The sequence below is a fragment of the Dipodomys merriami genome, unplaced genomic scaffold, assembly GCF_024711535.1.
Source record: "Dipodomys merriami isolate MVZ:Mamm:240054 unplaced genomic scaffold, mDipMer1.0.p SCAF_3, whole genome shotgun sequence".
Classification (NCBI taxonomy): domain Eukaryota; kingdom Metazoa; phylum Chordata; class Mammalia; order Rodentia; family Heteromyidae; genus Dipodomys; species Dipodomys merriami.
Genome location: NW_027204492.1, coordinates 23701591 through 23715883, shown reverse-complemented (window position 1 = coordinate 23715883; position 14293 = coordinate 23701591). Strand labels below are relative to the sequence as shown.

The 14293-nt window shown below is 36.0% G+C and overlaps 1 protein-coding gene across 9 annotated transcripts in view; it reads right to left on the bottom strand.

The window, feature by feature from the left end:
* Positions 1–14293, bottom strand: part of Tenm1 (teneurin transmembrane protein 1) — an 875459-nt gene that overhangs the window by 62761 nt on the left and 798405 nt on the right. For all 9 annotated transcript variants that reach the window (XM_070039761.1, XM_070039760.1, XM_070039769.1 and 6 more), the window contains one exon: positions 5128–5282. In XM_070039761.1, the coding sequence (XP_069895862.1) occupies positions 5128–5282 (155 nt within the window). The remainder of the gene's footprint in view (positions 1–5127; positions 5283–14293) is intronic.

The following is a 14293-nucleotide window of genomic DNA, read 5'->3' as shown; positions in this document are numbered from 1 at the left end:
TGCGTGATATTGCAAACCAGTGCAGAGAATACAGAGAATCTAGTGGGTATTTGTGGAGCTCTAGTGTGTATTTTGTGGAGCACTGACTATGTATTAGATGCTCTAGACAAATTAAAGTGTGCTTTATTGACAGTGGATCAATAGGATTACATATCTGGTTTCACCAGGATCCATGTTGTTTGCCTATCTGCCCTTGGGTTGAGTTTTGGATGAGCATCAAAGTGGCTCCAAGATTTCCTCTCCCATCGAGAAACCTATTCTAACTCCTAATTCCATTCTAGTCAGGCACAATGTGGAAGTGCAAAGTAGGAGGATTCAAAAGCAGCAATCGAAATAAAGAGCCTAGTTTCTTCATAATCAACTCATCTCTTGAAGTAAAAGACCTGTTTATAGCAGTGCTTACAAAGGGAAGTTATGCTTCAGAGTTTATACCAAGAGTTCACTTTCACATTTCAGTAAATAAAGAAAAGGTATTGATTTTGAACAAATGGCTGATTTTATTGTCCAAGCAAATTTCATTTCTTGAGATGATTAGATTTTATTAAACAATTTCCTATGTGTCACTAAACATTCATTCTATGAATAAACAGCACAGTCCTCTACCAAACAGCATTTGTCATTCAGCTAAGTACAGAGATATTTGGTGTATTCCAATGCTGAAGTTAGAAAAAGGTACACCTGAAGTCAAAAAGTTTATGCTGAAATCTTATCTCGGTCACATAACACCTTTGTTCAATAGCACAATATTATTTTTGCTACTGGTTTTCTCTTCTCTAGGTAGGAATAATAACACCTATCTCTCAGTGGTGGTCGGGCTATGTAGATAAAATGGAACGGCTCAGCATAGTCTCTGTCATAGTATCCTCTCAGTAAGTGGTAACAGCTATTTTTAGAATTATTAGAAGACATTATGCTTTGTTGAATATTAGACATTAGAGGTTTCTCTTTCTGAGGTTCCAGTTTGTCTCAGAAAGTACAGAACTCAAAGGGGATGAATAGAAAGAAGACGATTGTGTTTCACTATTCTCTAAACTCAAAGGTAGCTAGCATACAACTTCCCCTTAGAGATGTTTTGGTTTTGAAATGCAAGGAAAGGAACATGAAATTACAGGAATGTTTTTCTATTACTGAAAACAAACAATAGAGTAGAAATGCTTGAGCCATCGTTCTGATTCCAGAAAGACTGATGAATGCCAGGTATTGACATGCTTATTGTTATTGTTCTCCAACATTTGCTTGAGAAGCTTTGAAAGGTGAGAAGCCACAAAATCCTTTGACTTACTATTGCTGCCACATAGCCTTCTTAAAGTCCAATTCAAATCTTCCTGCTACAGCACAGATCTGTATTTTTTTCTCCTGTTTCTCAGCAAAACTCATGTGCTCTCATTTAGATATTTGTCTCTGCCCTCAATATATTTTGATTTACTGAACTATGAAATGGAGCAGCATGTGAGCTCAGCTGGATCACTGTAAGTACTACTGTAAAAAACTAAACCTTTGCTCTTGGAAGGTATTTTGAAGTTCCCTACTCAGTTTTCTCCTTTGTAACTGAAGACTACCCATATTCTTCAGGACACTCATGGGAAATATTGGTTGTTTATCTTCCACAGTTGTCAAAACAGATGGGAAATTCTGGCTATCATGACTCAGCATCTAAGGAGTTGTGCCAAGCACAGGTTTCCTCCTAAAAACATTCTATTCACTTGCCCATTCCATCACATCCAGTGTTTTCCTGCTTTTATCCATCTGTGTGCTACATGGGTGCTGATTTACTCATATCTGAGTTGAGTTGTTTCAAACCCAAAGTCACTCCTTCCTAGTAAACACAAGAAGTGATCTCTTTTCACTTTCTCTATTTCCTACTCTGACACTGAAATCTAGTTCTCATCAATTAACACTCAATCAAAGGTGCTCTTATCAGGCTCACTAATGCTGTAAAATCAAATGGCTTTAAAAAAGAAACACCTTATTTTCCCCAACCTGTAAGCAGCAGTTGAAAGGGACTTTGAAGAGCTGGCTTTACTGTGTGTTTTCCCACCCTTACATAACTCTTTTGGTTTTCTACTTGCGTGCTAAGTTTGTTCCTCTCAACCTCCTTTGTGGATTTCCATTCTTCATCTTTCCCTCAAATATTGGCGTTCCTTAGAGTATGACCTTGAATCTTCTCTACTTTTCATGTTACGTACCCTTCTTAGGAGATTACTTCGACTTCCCTACGTGTCATTACCATATATAAATCAATAACCACAAATCTTGTCTGCATTTCAGGCTTTGAGTTTTAGGTCTATATCCAGTTGTCAGCCACATATGTTTACCTGATCGCTACACATGGTAAGCTCAAACTCCATGTACCCAAACAGAGCCATCCTTTCCTCTAACCTGCTTCTCTTCTTGTAGTCTCTAGCCCAGTGGATGATACTACTATGCATGTTCTTCCATAAATCTGAAATCAAATCAGCCAACAAGTTTTTGGATTTTTAACTCCAGCATCTAACTCATCTGTCTAGCTTTCTCAATCGATTCGGTAATACTTTGTGGTCAGTCATCATCATTGCCTGCTATGTGACTTCATAAAACTGAGCATCATCATGATCAGTTATATTATAGAGCTATATTATAAAGACATATCAACTCAACATTCCAAAAGGATTGGACAATAACTTAATTTGCATAGCAGTTTCTTGAAACAGTTCTAATCCTATTGATGTTTCTCTGGTCAATGCTTTACTTGCTCCTCATTGCCCATTGGATAAAATAAAACTCTATCATCCTTATAAGATCCTTGATCATACTCCTCAGTTATTACCAGTCTCACTTCATGTCTACCATTCTTCTATATTATTGTCACCATACTGCACTTTTGGCATAGCAATATATATTAAGTATATCTGCTACCCACATATTGCTGTGTGAAACATGCACGTACTATTAAAGTTCAAAGAATATATAGTCTAATGTACATCCTAAAGGAATGATTTTTTTGGTAGCAATTAGGATTGGAAAGTCATGAAAAAGAACCATTCTGATAATGATGAGGATCTTATGTTAACTCTATATAGAGAATTTTATTTCCAACATAGCTTTCCTACAGTCAGATAAATTGCTTAGAGCTCACTGGTTGCTTTACTAACGATTCTATTTTAATTTAAAAATATTCCACAAATCACATGTATGAATTTTTTCTCTTCCTCATCTCCTGTATAAGTATATTCCTCCTATATAAATGCATTCCTATTTTTCCTCATTTCCATAAATGATGGCCCTTTTCTTTACATTCTGCAGAAATTTTGAAGGTCTAGGACTTAGTCTGATTTACTAAGTATCTTATAAGAATGGTTTTCTCTGTTGATTTTTCCAAGCCTTCATACTCTGCATTTTATTTTTATAATTGACTCCTCTTGGCCAGTCCCCCAGATTCTGGGGTTGAGGCAGGGACAAAAAAAAGATGAAAAACCCCAAATAAACAACTTTGGTCTTTATAGAATACTTTTGGTAGGTAGAGGTAAGAGGAGATAGTAGAGCTAATAACAGAAGTAAGGCTTCTACGTAATGCGTTCATTTAGTTTTCCAATTATCCTAGGATACAGGTGCTACAGAAAATGAGATTGTAGGGATATCTTCCTTGTGGAGCAAATCACGAGTTTCTATACAACAGCAATAATAAATTCTTTGCCAATATATCCCCAAATGTGCTCCAAGAATCAGGAAGCAATGTAATCAGTTCTAGAGTGTCTGAATCTATTCTGAAAATCCTATTTCTCCTTTGCCAGTGACTAGTTAAGGCATGGGCATGTGACTCAATTCTGAACAATGTGACAAAAGAACAGTATATGTTGGCATCTTTGCCTATCTTGGTACATCTCATTATGTGAAATAATTAAGCATTATTGATAAAAGTACTTTTAGAAAAATGTTTTATTACTTGCAGCCAAAACTATCCTGTCTGAAACACTAACCAATCTTAAAACTCTCAACATCTACTGTAATTAATTTGACAGGATTATGTAATAATCTGCTTCATCAGAGTCACAGATTTAGAGAATGTTGAGAATATGAAAATCAATTTGAGGACTGTTCTGTGTATTTCTTTATATAACATATTTATAAGATGATTTCTTTGTTGCTTTGTATGTCCCTCCCCCACGGTATAACCCCTGCTTTCATTGTATTTGATGTTGGTATAATTTGTGGAGGGGAAGGGCAAAAACAAACCATTTAAATAGGGATACAGGTGAACCCATTGCAACAATGAAATGTACAAATCATTATGTCAAAAAACGAACTTTACAACTTTGGCTGGGGGTGGGGGGGTGGGAGGGATGGGAAGGGATGGGAAGGGGAAACAAAAGAGGAGGCAACAATGCTTTCTAAGAAATGTACTCATTACCTTGCCCATGTAATTGTAAACTCTCTACGGTATTTTCACAATAAAAAATAAATGTAAAATAAATCTCAGAAAAAATGTTTTTATTTAGGAAAATTTTACCACATCCTAGAAATAGCTTTTAAAATATACATGAGAAACAAGTTATCTTCACATATCCATTAAGAAATATTCCCTTCTTCCCTACCTCCTGTCCTCCTTGCTTCCTTCTTGTCCTCTCTCCCTTCATTCATGCCTTCTTTCCTTACTTTTCCTTTTCGGAATAGGATCCCTCTATGTACTCCAAGCTGGCCTCAAACTCACTTACCTATTGTCTCAGCTTTCTGGGCACCACTATGTCTGGCTTCCCAATTAAGAAGACTTCTAAAGACATTTATCAGTCACAGCTTCCCCAAATATAAGTTATTATTTCATTTAAAAATAGAGTTTATGTCTTGGAAATATTCAATAAAGAAGGCTGATCTTACCTTCCAATTAGTTTATATTAGGGAAATTTCAATCGTTATGTCAATACCCCATCTAGCCTTATTTCAAAATCGTCCTTGCTTACCATTTTCTCCCAAGTAAGTTTTTTTTTATTTTTCTGAGGAGGAAAAAAGTAACTTACATAAAGAGAATTTCCTGCTATCTGGTATTATAACAGATACATCAGGTTTCTTTTCTACCTTATTTCAGCATGAGAAAATTGTTATCCATTTCCATGATGCCAAATGGTGATAATACTGAAAAGCAGTGGTGCCTACCTGAGTAATGTCCATTCCTGAGTCACAGCTCAGTGGCTGTGTGGAAGTCAGACCGTTTGAGCCGATTACAGTCGTGATCACAGCATTCTCATCAATTCTCCGAATCATAGTCCCATCCACAAAGTAAATGAATCCATGTCTATCAACTGTGATGCCTATGGGAAACAGCAAATGAACATTAGTAGTCCTGTGGGCCACATTTGCACTAAGATCAGTATTTTGAAAGAAACCATAGAAATGGAAAGACATTTTAAAGATATATGGATTCAATTTTGCTCAGCATAGACAAGGCACTAACGGGATAGATTTGTTGGGATATACATTCTCTTGTTTGTGTTTTGAAAAGAAATGACAAAAGGAACATAGAGATAAAGCCAGGTCTAATAATTTTGCTTTATCTAGTTTTGCATTTTCATTTATTTGACACTTGTTTCCTCCCACCTACAGAAAAATCCTCTTTAAGGATCACAAAGTCTCAATAGCTATGTGCATATGATCATATAATATAATATGATGTTTATCAAAATGAACTCCAAGAAATGGAAACAAGAGGTTTTTTGGTATTTGCTTCCCCCCTTCCTTTGTTGCTGTTTCTGATTTCTGTACCCTTTGTCCTATATGTAAGTTTATCTTTTGGGGGAAGACAAGGAGAAATACAGAAATTGTGAAACAAAAGGTGAACAAAGGCAGCAGTGATACTCACTAGACACTGTTGAAAATGAACTATTCCACTTGTGAGGGAGGGAGGTTGTGAGGGAAAAAACTGGGAGAAAACGAGGGAGGAGGTGACACTGTTCAAGGTAAAGAAATGTACTTATTACCTAACTTATGAAACTGTAACCCTTCCACATATCACCCTTGCAATAACATTAAAAAATATAAAAACTAAAAAAAGAAAAATCTTCTTTAAAATAAATGGAGAAAGACAGGGGAGGCAGTGTGTATAACATTTCTCTCAGGATGATTATTTGCATGGTTGCATTTGGGAACAATTGACTTGAAAAATATTAGAATTATTTGAGCAATTTACAGGCAGTTATTAGAGGGTTATAATAATTCTAATAAACTAGAATGAATTTTTTCTTCTGAATTATTTATTAAGACAATGTTGGAGAGAAAAGTTGTGGTATTACACAGAGAATGACCAAACTTCTACAAAAAATCCAGTAAAAATGTCTCAATTTTCATACAGTGTGTTAATTATATCCTCTGATATGCTTTTTCCTGTATACACCTTCCTGTATATGTACTTATGATACTTGTTATAAAGTTTAACTTATAAATTAAAGAGTAAAGGATTAACTACAATAATTCAACAATAATTAGAACAAATATAATAATCATTGTAATATAATATAATATTATCTGTAGTAGTTAGAAGTTTTGGGTTGTAATACTGAATATACTACTTATAATTGATCCATAATTTTGATTATTTGACTCCAAATTTCCAATTTCAGTTTCCTTTTTGTAAAATAGCAAATAGATGATATAATTTACCTAAAATCATGGAGTATCTTAATTTTCTTAGTACTAAAACAAGACTCTGGCTTAAAACTCAGACAATCTTTGGCAATTTGGGAAATGATGGCTATTATTTGTCTCTGTTGTTGTAGCACATGTAATGATACATTTAAAGCATTAGATCTAAGTAATAAAACAACTCACATTTCTCTTTATTGTAAAGATACTGTACAGAGGTGTTACAGTTACATGAGTAAGGTAATGAGTACATTTCCTATTGTGCATTGTTACCCCCTCCTTTGTTTTCCCCTACTATCCCTTCCCTTCCCAGCTCTCCAAGCCTCCTTCCCCCCTCCCCTGGGCGAAGTTGTAAAGTTTGTTTTCAATATAGTATCTTCTACATCTCATTGTTACAATGGGTCAACCTGTATCTTAAACACTTTTATTAGCATATATTAATTGCAGAAATAATGGATTTCATTATGGTAATTTGTTTCTTTTTTTTACTCTGGTATAATATATTTTTTAAAAAATTTTATTGTCAAGGTGATGTACAGAGGGGTTACAGTTACATAAATAATGTAATGATTACATTTTTTTGTCTAGCTTGTTACCCTTTCCCTCATTTTTCTCCCTCTTTCCCTCCCCTCCCAATCCCCGCCCTCCCCCCTGCCAAATTGTATAGATCATTTCCAACATCTTGTCTTGTGAGTATCATCATTGCATTGGTTCCCCCTTTGTCCCTTTTTCTCACCATTTTGTTGTTCCCCTTCTCTTCCTTAATTCAGACAAACGTGTATACAATACCCAGGGTACCAAAATCGGATGCAGTGTTTATGGCATTTTCATACATGTGTATTATGGACTTTGATCATAATCACCCTCTATTCTCCCCTCTTTTGTTGTATCTTTTTTCCAAGTAGTCCACCTGTACTTCTCTTTCTTTTCCTCTCTCCTTCCTCCCTCCCTCTCACCCTCCCTCCCTCCCTCCCTCCCTCTCTTCTTTCCTTCCTTCCTTCCTTCCTTCCTTCCTTCCTTCCTTCCTTCCTTCCTTCCTTCCTTCCTTCCTTCCTTCCTTTCTTCCTTTCTTCCTTCCACCTTCCCTTCTTTTTTATGCTGACACTGGAGTTTGAACTGAAGCCCTCAATGCTGTCTCTTAGCTTCTTGATTCAAGGCTGGCACTCTCCCACTTAAGCCACAGCTCTCCTTCTGATTTTTGGTAGCTATTTGGAGATAAGAGTATCATACACTTTCCTTTTTTGGAATCACAGCCCTCAGATCTCAGGCTTGTGAGTAGCTAACATTACAAGTGTGAAACACTGATGCCCAACTCATCTTTTCTTTAAAATATAGGTTCCATGGAGGAGACAATATATTCAATACATGTGTTTCTGATTCTGTGGGCCCCCACTTCTTATAGTTATCACCACCTCACCAAAATGTCACATTGGTACTAAGCCTTTGGGTGCTTGGGGGGAAACATTTGAGATTCTAACTCTAGGTCTTTGTATCTTTATGCTCACAACAGAAAGACAATTCTGTTCCATGACTACCACACTTTTATGTCCATCAGAGTGCAAAGTTCCAGCTTATCCAGGGAAGAAATTCTTTGCCTTTTCATGGTTTTTCCACTTTTAATCTTTCTGAGGTTCTAAACACTGTGAACTTGTGTCTATCTCTGCTCATGTCAGTTGAGCTCCACAGATGACTGCCCTTTGAAATAAGTCTGGGCTGATTAAATTCTCACTACTCGGCAGCCTTCAGGGCTTATTCTGCTGACAGTTTGTACACTCTTCTTCTTTCATATATTTATGTAGTAACTTCTTTTTATCATAGTTCACATTTCAGACACACTTTTTCTCTTAAAACTCTTTAATTAATTTTGATTGGGTTACATGTATGCTTAGGGTGGAAAAAGAAATAGTACAAAGGGCTTTGAGGGAACTGGATGATAGGAATATTTTATATGTACAAATTTTCTTTCCTTTTACCAACAGACAACTGAACAACAAGCACATAAACACACTGGTGAGATTTAAGGGATATTGAAAATTTCACTTGGGGGTAAATATCAAATTGGAAACCTTAGGTGGGTAAGAGAAATTTAATTTTGTTCATCATTTGAGGAGTTTTTTTTCCCTTTCTATAACAAGTACTGTTATAATCTAGGGATGTATAACCGAAGGAAAGTGATGATCCTGCTTGTGAGACTGAGTAGGAGGAGGTGACACATTCCCAGTATATTTTAAGCTTTACTTTTTAGAGAAGGAGTTGTGAGTGATTTCAGATCACATAAAGTCTTCTGGAAATAGCAGGATCTGCCCATTCAATTTACTTTCATATTTTGCTACTGTTGTCTCCAGATCTCCAAAACTTAGTACCTAGTGTTGTAGGCATAATTTGTTCCAATAGTTACGTCCATTGCTGTGGTTATTGGCAGTGTTTACATTAGCATTTAAAATACAGTAGAAAGAACAGTCACTGGGTAAGAAAAGATTTGAACTGCATTAAGAAAACCACTTCCAAGATTATTTAAAATTTTAACCAGTATTCAATTATTAAACCAAGCAAGACAATCTCTCTCTCTCCCTCCCTCTCTCTCTCTCCCTCTCCCTCTCTCCCTCCCCCTCTTATCCTCCCCCTCTTTCTGTTCCTCCCTCTCTCTCTTTCTGTCTCTCTGTATCTCTCCCTCCCTCCCTCCCCCACTCTCTCTCTCCTACTTTCCTATCTTAGCCCAAGTTTATACAGTGATGCCCAGTGGATGGGACCAGAGGTGGGAAGAAAAACACAACAGCTTGGAACCTCATACTTAACCACCTCACCAAGAAAAACACTGGGCTCAGGTGCCCATACAGCATGTTCAGCTTGGAGCACATTTGTACATTTGTGAGAAAACAAATAAATCCTTGTAAATTAGTGCATATAATGAAAGCACTGACAGACTATAACCTGGAAGTGTGAATGGTACTGTCTCCATTCATCAGCATTAAGCCCTAACCAGCTTCTTCTATGGAGGGACTTGCTCATAAATATAGTGCATCTTGTAAAAGAAATTATTCACAATGTCTTATGCAAAGCAGGGGACATTATATACTATGTGAACTGCAGGCTCTTTTCTCTTTGAAGCATCGGTCTGTATGAAATGGCTGCAAATTACAGGCAAAATTATTTGACTTCTTCCCTTGTTTTATTATCCTCCAATGAATAAATACCATAATTCTCAAGCTGGGGCTGCCTGGATGGTTACTACTATATTTATCACCTGTTGGGAAAGATGCTGCTGCTAATCAATACTGAAGGAACGGGGGCATGCTGATGTGATCACTGGGGTCCAGATGTGGAGCTTAATAGCTTGGAAACAGTAGTTAAACCTTCAAATTAGGTAACACAAAAGGTAGGACTTTTTGGCTATGTGCAACACCAATTTCAAATGTTGGCAGAAGGCATCTCTGTACTTAATTTTTTAAAATTACAGCTGTTGAGGTCATCCACATTTGTACCATTTTATATGAAAAATGAAGCCTTTTCAGAATACAAGCCTTGGAAAGTAGTCATAAAGTTCTCTTCATCTACACCCTTGGCAATTAGACAACTGAAATACTGCACATTTTTTTCTATCACAATCTGCTCTTTAATTTTATGAGACAGATAAAAGGTTAAAATCAACTTCTAGAGAATATCTTAAGCTTTTCAAGGTGTCAGCACAATCTCTGGTACTGAGCTCTGAATAGTGCAACTGACATTGGCCAGTTGATCTTAAAATGTTCTTTAAATTAAAAAGTATTTTTTTCTGTGTTCATGTGCATTCCAACTCTCTGAAAACTGGTATCACATGCATGGTGTATACAAAAGCTTTTCTCAAGGATTCTGTTTCATGAAACTTCCCTTAAAAACTCAAATTTATCATGATCTCTGTAAACCATGTTTTCTAAACCACAAAACCTGCTATTTATGTGTTTTTAAGTGAATTCTCCACTCATGCTCAGTCAAGGCAATACCCTCTTTGAGGGTAAGAATTTGATATTTATTCCTTCATAAATTTGCTTCCTAGCTCAGAGATTTATCCCAGGACCTTTTACATGCTGTACAAGAGCTCTACCACTTGCGTCATTTTATCCCTCACCTTAGGCCTTTTCTTCTATTTGTTATTTTGAGACAGTAGTATCTTCCTGCTACCTTTGCCAACATTGGATTTGAACTCACATTCCTTCTGCTTTTGCTTTCTAATTAGCTTGGATTATACCATCACTACTGGTTTATGACTCATTTCAGTATCTCAATGAATCTAGGATATCTGGGCAAATGTTCAATAAGCTTTTCAAAACCATAGACTAAATTTCCATTTGTTGAAGCATATCTATCTTGAATGAAATAAAGATGGATGGGAGGTGAACTGTATATATGAATTACTTCAAAAAATAAATTTATAGATATAAATTTATAGATAGGATGCAATAATATTCTCTCTAAAAGCTTACCAATTAGTGATTATTGGAGTATGACAAAGGGGGTGTTGTTTATTAAGAATGAATAGATGACAGCCTATAGATGAAATTAACTCCAAATGAATTTGACATATACAGAGTTTCCCAATACAACACATACACTTTGCTCTGCTAGAACAATTTTGTGTTGTGAAGTGATAATATTGTTTATTTTTGCCATGTCATAGATTAAAAAGAACATAGATGTTTCAAGATTTTTCCTTACTTTGCTCTGCTATGAAATACTTAAGGAATTGTGGAGGAGATGGGGAAAAACCAGTTGTTTAAGGATACAGGTGGACCTGTTGCAACAATGAGAAGTACAAGTTGTCATGTCCAAAACAAGCTTTACAACGTCGGTGCGGGGGGGGGGGGAAGGGGGGGGAAGGAGAAGGATTGGGATTGGGGGGGAGGGGGGAGGCTGGGAAGGGATGTGAAGGGTAAACAAAGGAGGAGGCTGCAATGCTTGGTAAGAAATGTACACATTATCCTGCCCATGTAATTGTAACTCCTCTGTATAGTATGTTCACAAATAAAATAAAATAAAATTAAAAAAATTGGCTTTAAAGTAAGGTGGAGGATCTACCTTTAAAGCTGACTTTTGTTACATATTTACTGTAGGCTTTGGTTAAAGCAATTAACCCTATAGTGTCTTGATTTTCTAGACTATATATATATTTCCTATTATACAAGGTAAAAGGGCATGAAGCTTACAGGAGCCAATGAAATGAAAAGATTTTGAAGAGGATAAAGTATTATGGAGGTGTTAAATGGTATCCTAATTGTATACTCATTGCTGTAATTCTGTCTGAAAGTGACTTTTCTAAGCCTAGAATAATAAAGATTTCCACATAGACCATGTTTCAGCATTTTAGGGCTTTCTATATTGGACAAATATAATAAGATTTAAGTATATAAAGTATTATGTAACCTTTGTAAACACAGTGCCCTCTGTGAGATTCACCATAGAGACAAGGCAGTAAGTTGCAAACAATTTTGCTGGCTTAGGGGAAATACTGTACTATTGAACTATTGAGGTAAAAGCCTTTAAGCTTTTATAAAATGGTTAAAGTTTTCATACAGAGAATCAAGTAAGTAAAGATTTATGCCTTGTTATTTGTCAAAGAAAATTCTGGGCCAAAAGTGGTAGTGGTGTATCAACACCACTAGTGTTAAATGACACCATTAGTGTCATTTAATAATGACACTAATGAGATCTCTCTCATCTCTCTCTCTCTCTCTCTCTCTCTCTCTCTCTCTCTCTCTCTCTATATATATATATATATATATATATATATATATATATATACATACATACATACATACAAATATATAATTATTTTCCCTTGCTTTATAGGGGTTGGTGTAGGTGTTTGGGGTGAGTAGATGGTTCTAATTCAAACTAAAATGTGCATCATTTGCTTTGTTTTTTGCTCAAAAAATTCCCCATTGTGAAATTTAAGGAGACTCAGCAGACATGTGATAAAACAAATAGGGTTTACTAAATTTGAGATGAATACTTTGTACAACCCTCCTTAAAGATTTTTTTCAAACATCAAGCATGTATATGTAGGACTTGACTCAGGTACATTTCAAAGAAATACCTCTGTTATCCCAAGATCCTTATGTGAGAAATTACCTGGAGGAAGCAAAGTTCATTTATTTCCCATGGACCAGCAAAAAACTAATTGCAGTTCTTTCACTGTAGGGAAAATGAGTCTTCCTGTAGGTATGTGAGAATCCAAGAGACTGTGATATAAAAGGTAAACTACGTAGAATACCTTGGCCTGAATACTAAATAAAAGCAGGATATGAAGAGCTAAGTGCTTTTTAGTCACAAAAATGGGCTTACTGAAAAAGAATGAACATTTCTGTAGGATAATTATTTACATGTAGTTCTCATTCAAAAAACAGCACAGATGGCCTATTTAAAATTCTTCCTACATCTGTACATCTTGACAAATGAAGCTAATGTCAACAGAGCAGTTCACCAAATAGACAGTCCTTTGCAAAAGCTAAAGCAAGGTAACGAGCACTGTGTGAATACAGTTTCCCAACCTTCCAAATGAAAGTTCCCAATACAATTAGGAGGACTGATTTGGGCTCAGTCGCTATTATATAAATATAGCGACACACCTGCATGCACACACATGCACACAAAATATGACAGGTAAGTGAGAGCAAAATATTCAAATTTGTTTCACAATATAAACAATGCCCTGTAATGTGTTTTTGCTTGTCTGCATTTTGACCTGCAATGTTATCAATTTGTGGGCACAACAAAGTTATACCAAAAGGTATTGAAAAAGCTAGATGCTTTATTCAAAGTGGAATGGTAACTTCTTTATTCTAATCTTGACTGAAATTGGGCTGTCCATTGCTATTTCTCTTCCTCTGTTCTTCTAAATGCAAGTACACAGATTTGTGAGAGAGTTCATGAGAAATATGAGAAAAGGAGGAAAGAGTCAGTGGTAGAAGTTAGAAGCTCTTAGTGGGAAACTGTGACTTGAAAAGATTTACATAATCTCTCCAGTGCACAGCTTTTTGCCTTTGTTGAATGGTGAGAATAACAGCTGAGCTACCATGTCAGCAGATTACTGTAAAGGCCAAATAAAACAACAGCTGTTCTGTGTGAAATCTTTCTAAAAGGTGAACAAGTGATGTTAATACTTATCATTTTGATGAACAGTTTTCTGGCATCATGCTATGGTTTGTGTTACATGGTTACTTGCTTCAACATAGTTTGATTTAGATGGCAGAAGACCTATATGTAATTCTGTCAGCATTTCCTCCATACTGACAGTGATGAACATTCTGCTCAGGATCCTGTATTATTTCTGTAATCAAACCAGTATATGTGATGACTCTGTAACACACCACTCACTTTTCCATCGCCATAAACCTTCCTGGACCATTATCTGTACCCTTTCTTTTTTTCCTCAGTATTTAAATCCTGCCCATCTTTCAAGAAGCAACACAAGTCTAGCCTTGAGAATTACAAGTATATGAGCTGACTCATATACTTGCAAATATCTTTTTTTTAATTTAATTTTATTTTATTTGAGAACATACTGTACAGAGGGGCTACAATTACATGGGCAGGATAATACATACATTTCTTACCAAGCAACTTGCAAATATCTTGATGGAGCTATTTCCTTGTAAGGTCATTGAAAACATTCACGGATCATATCTGATGGTAGGGATCTTCTGATCTA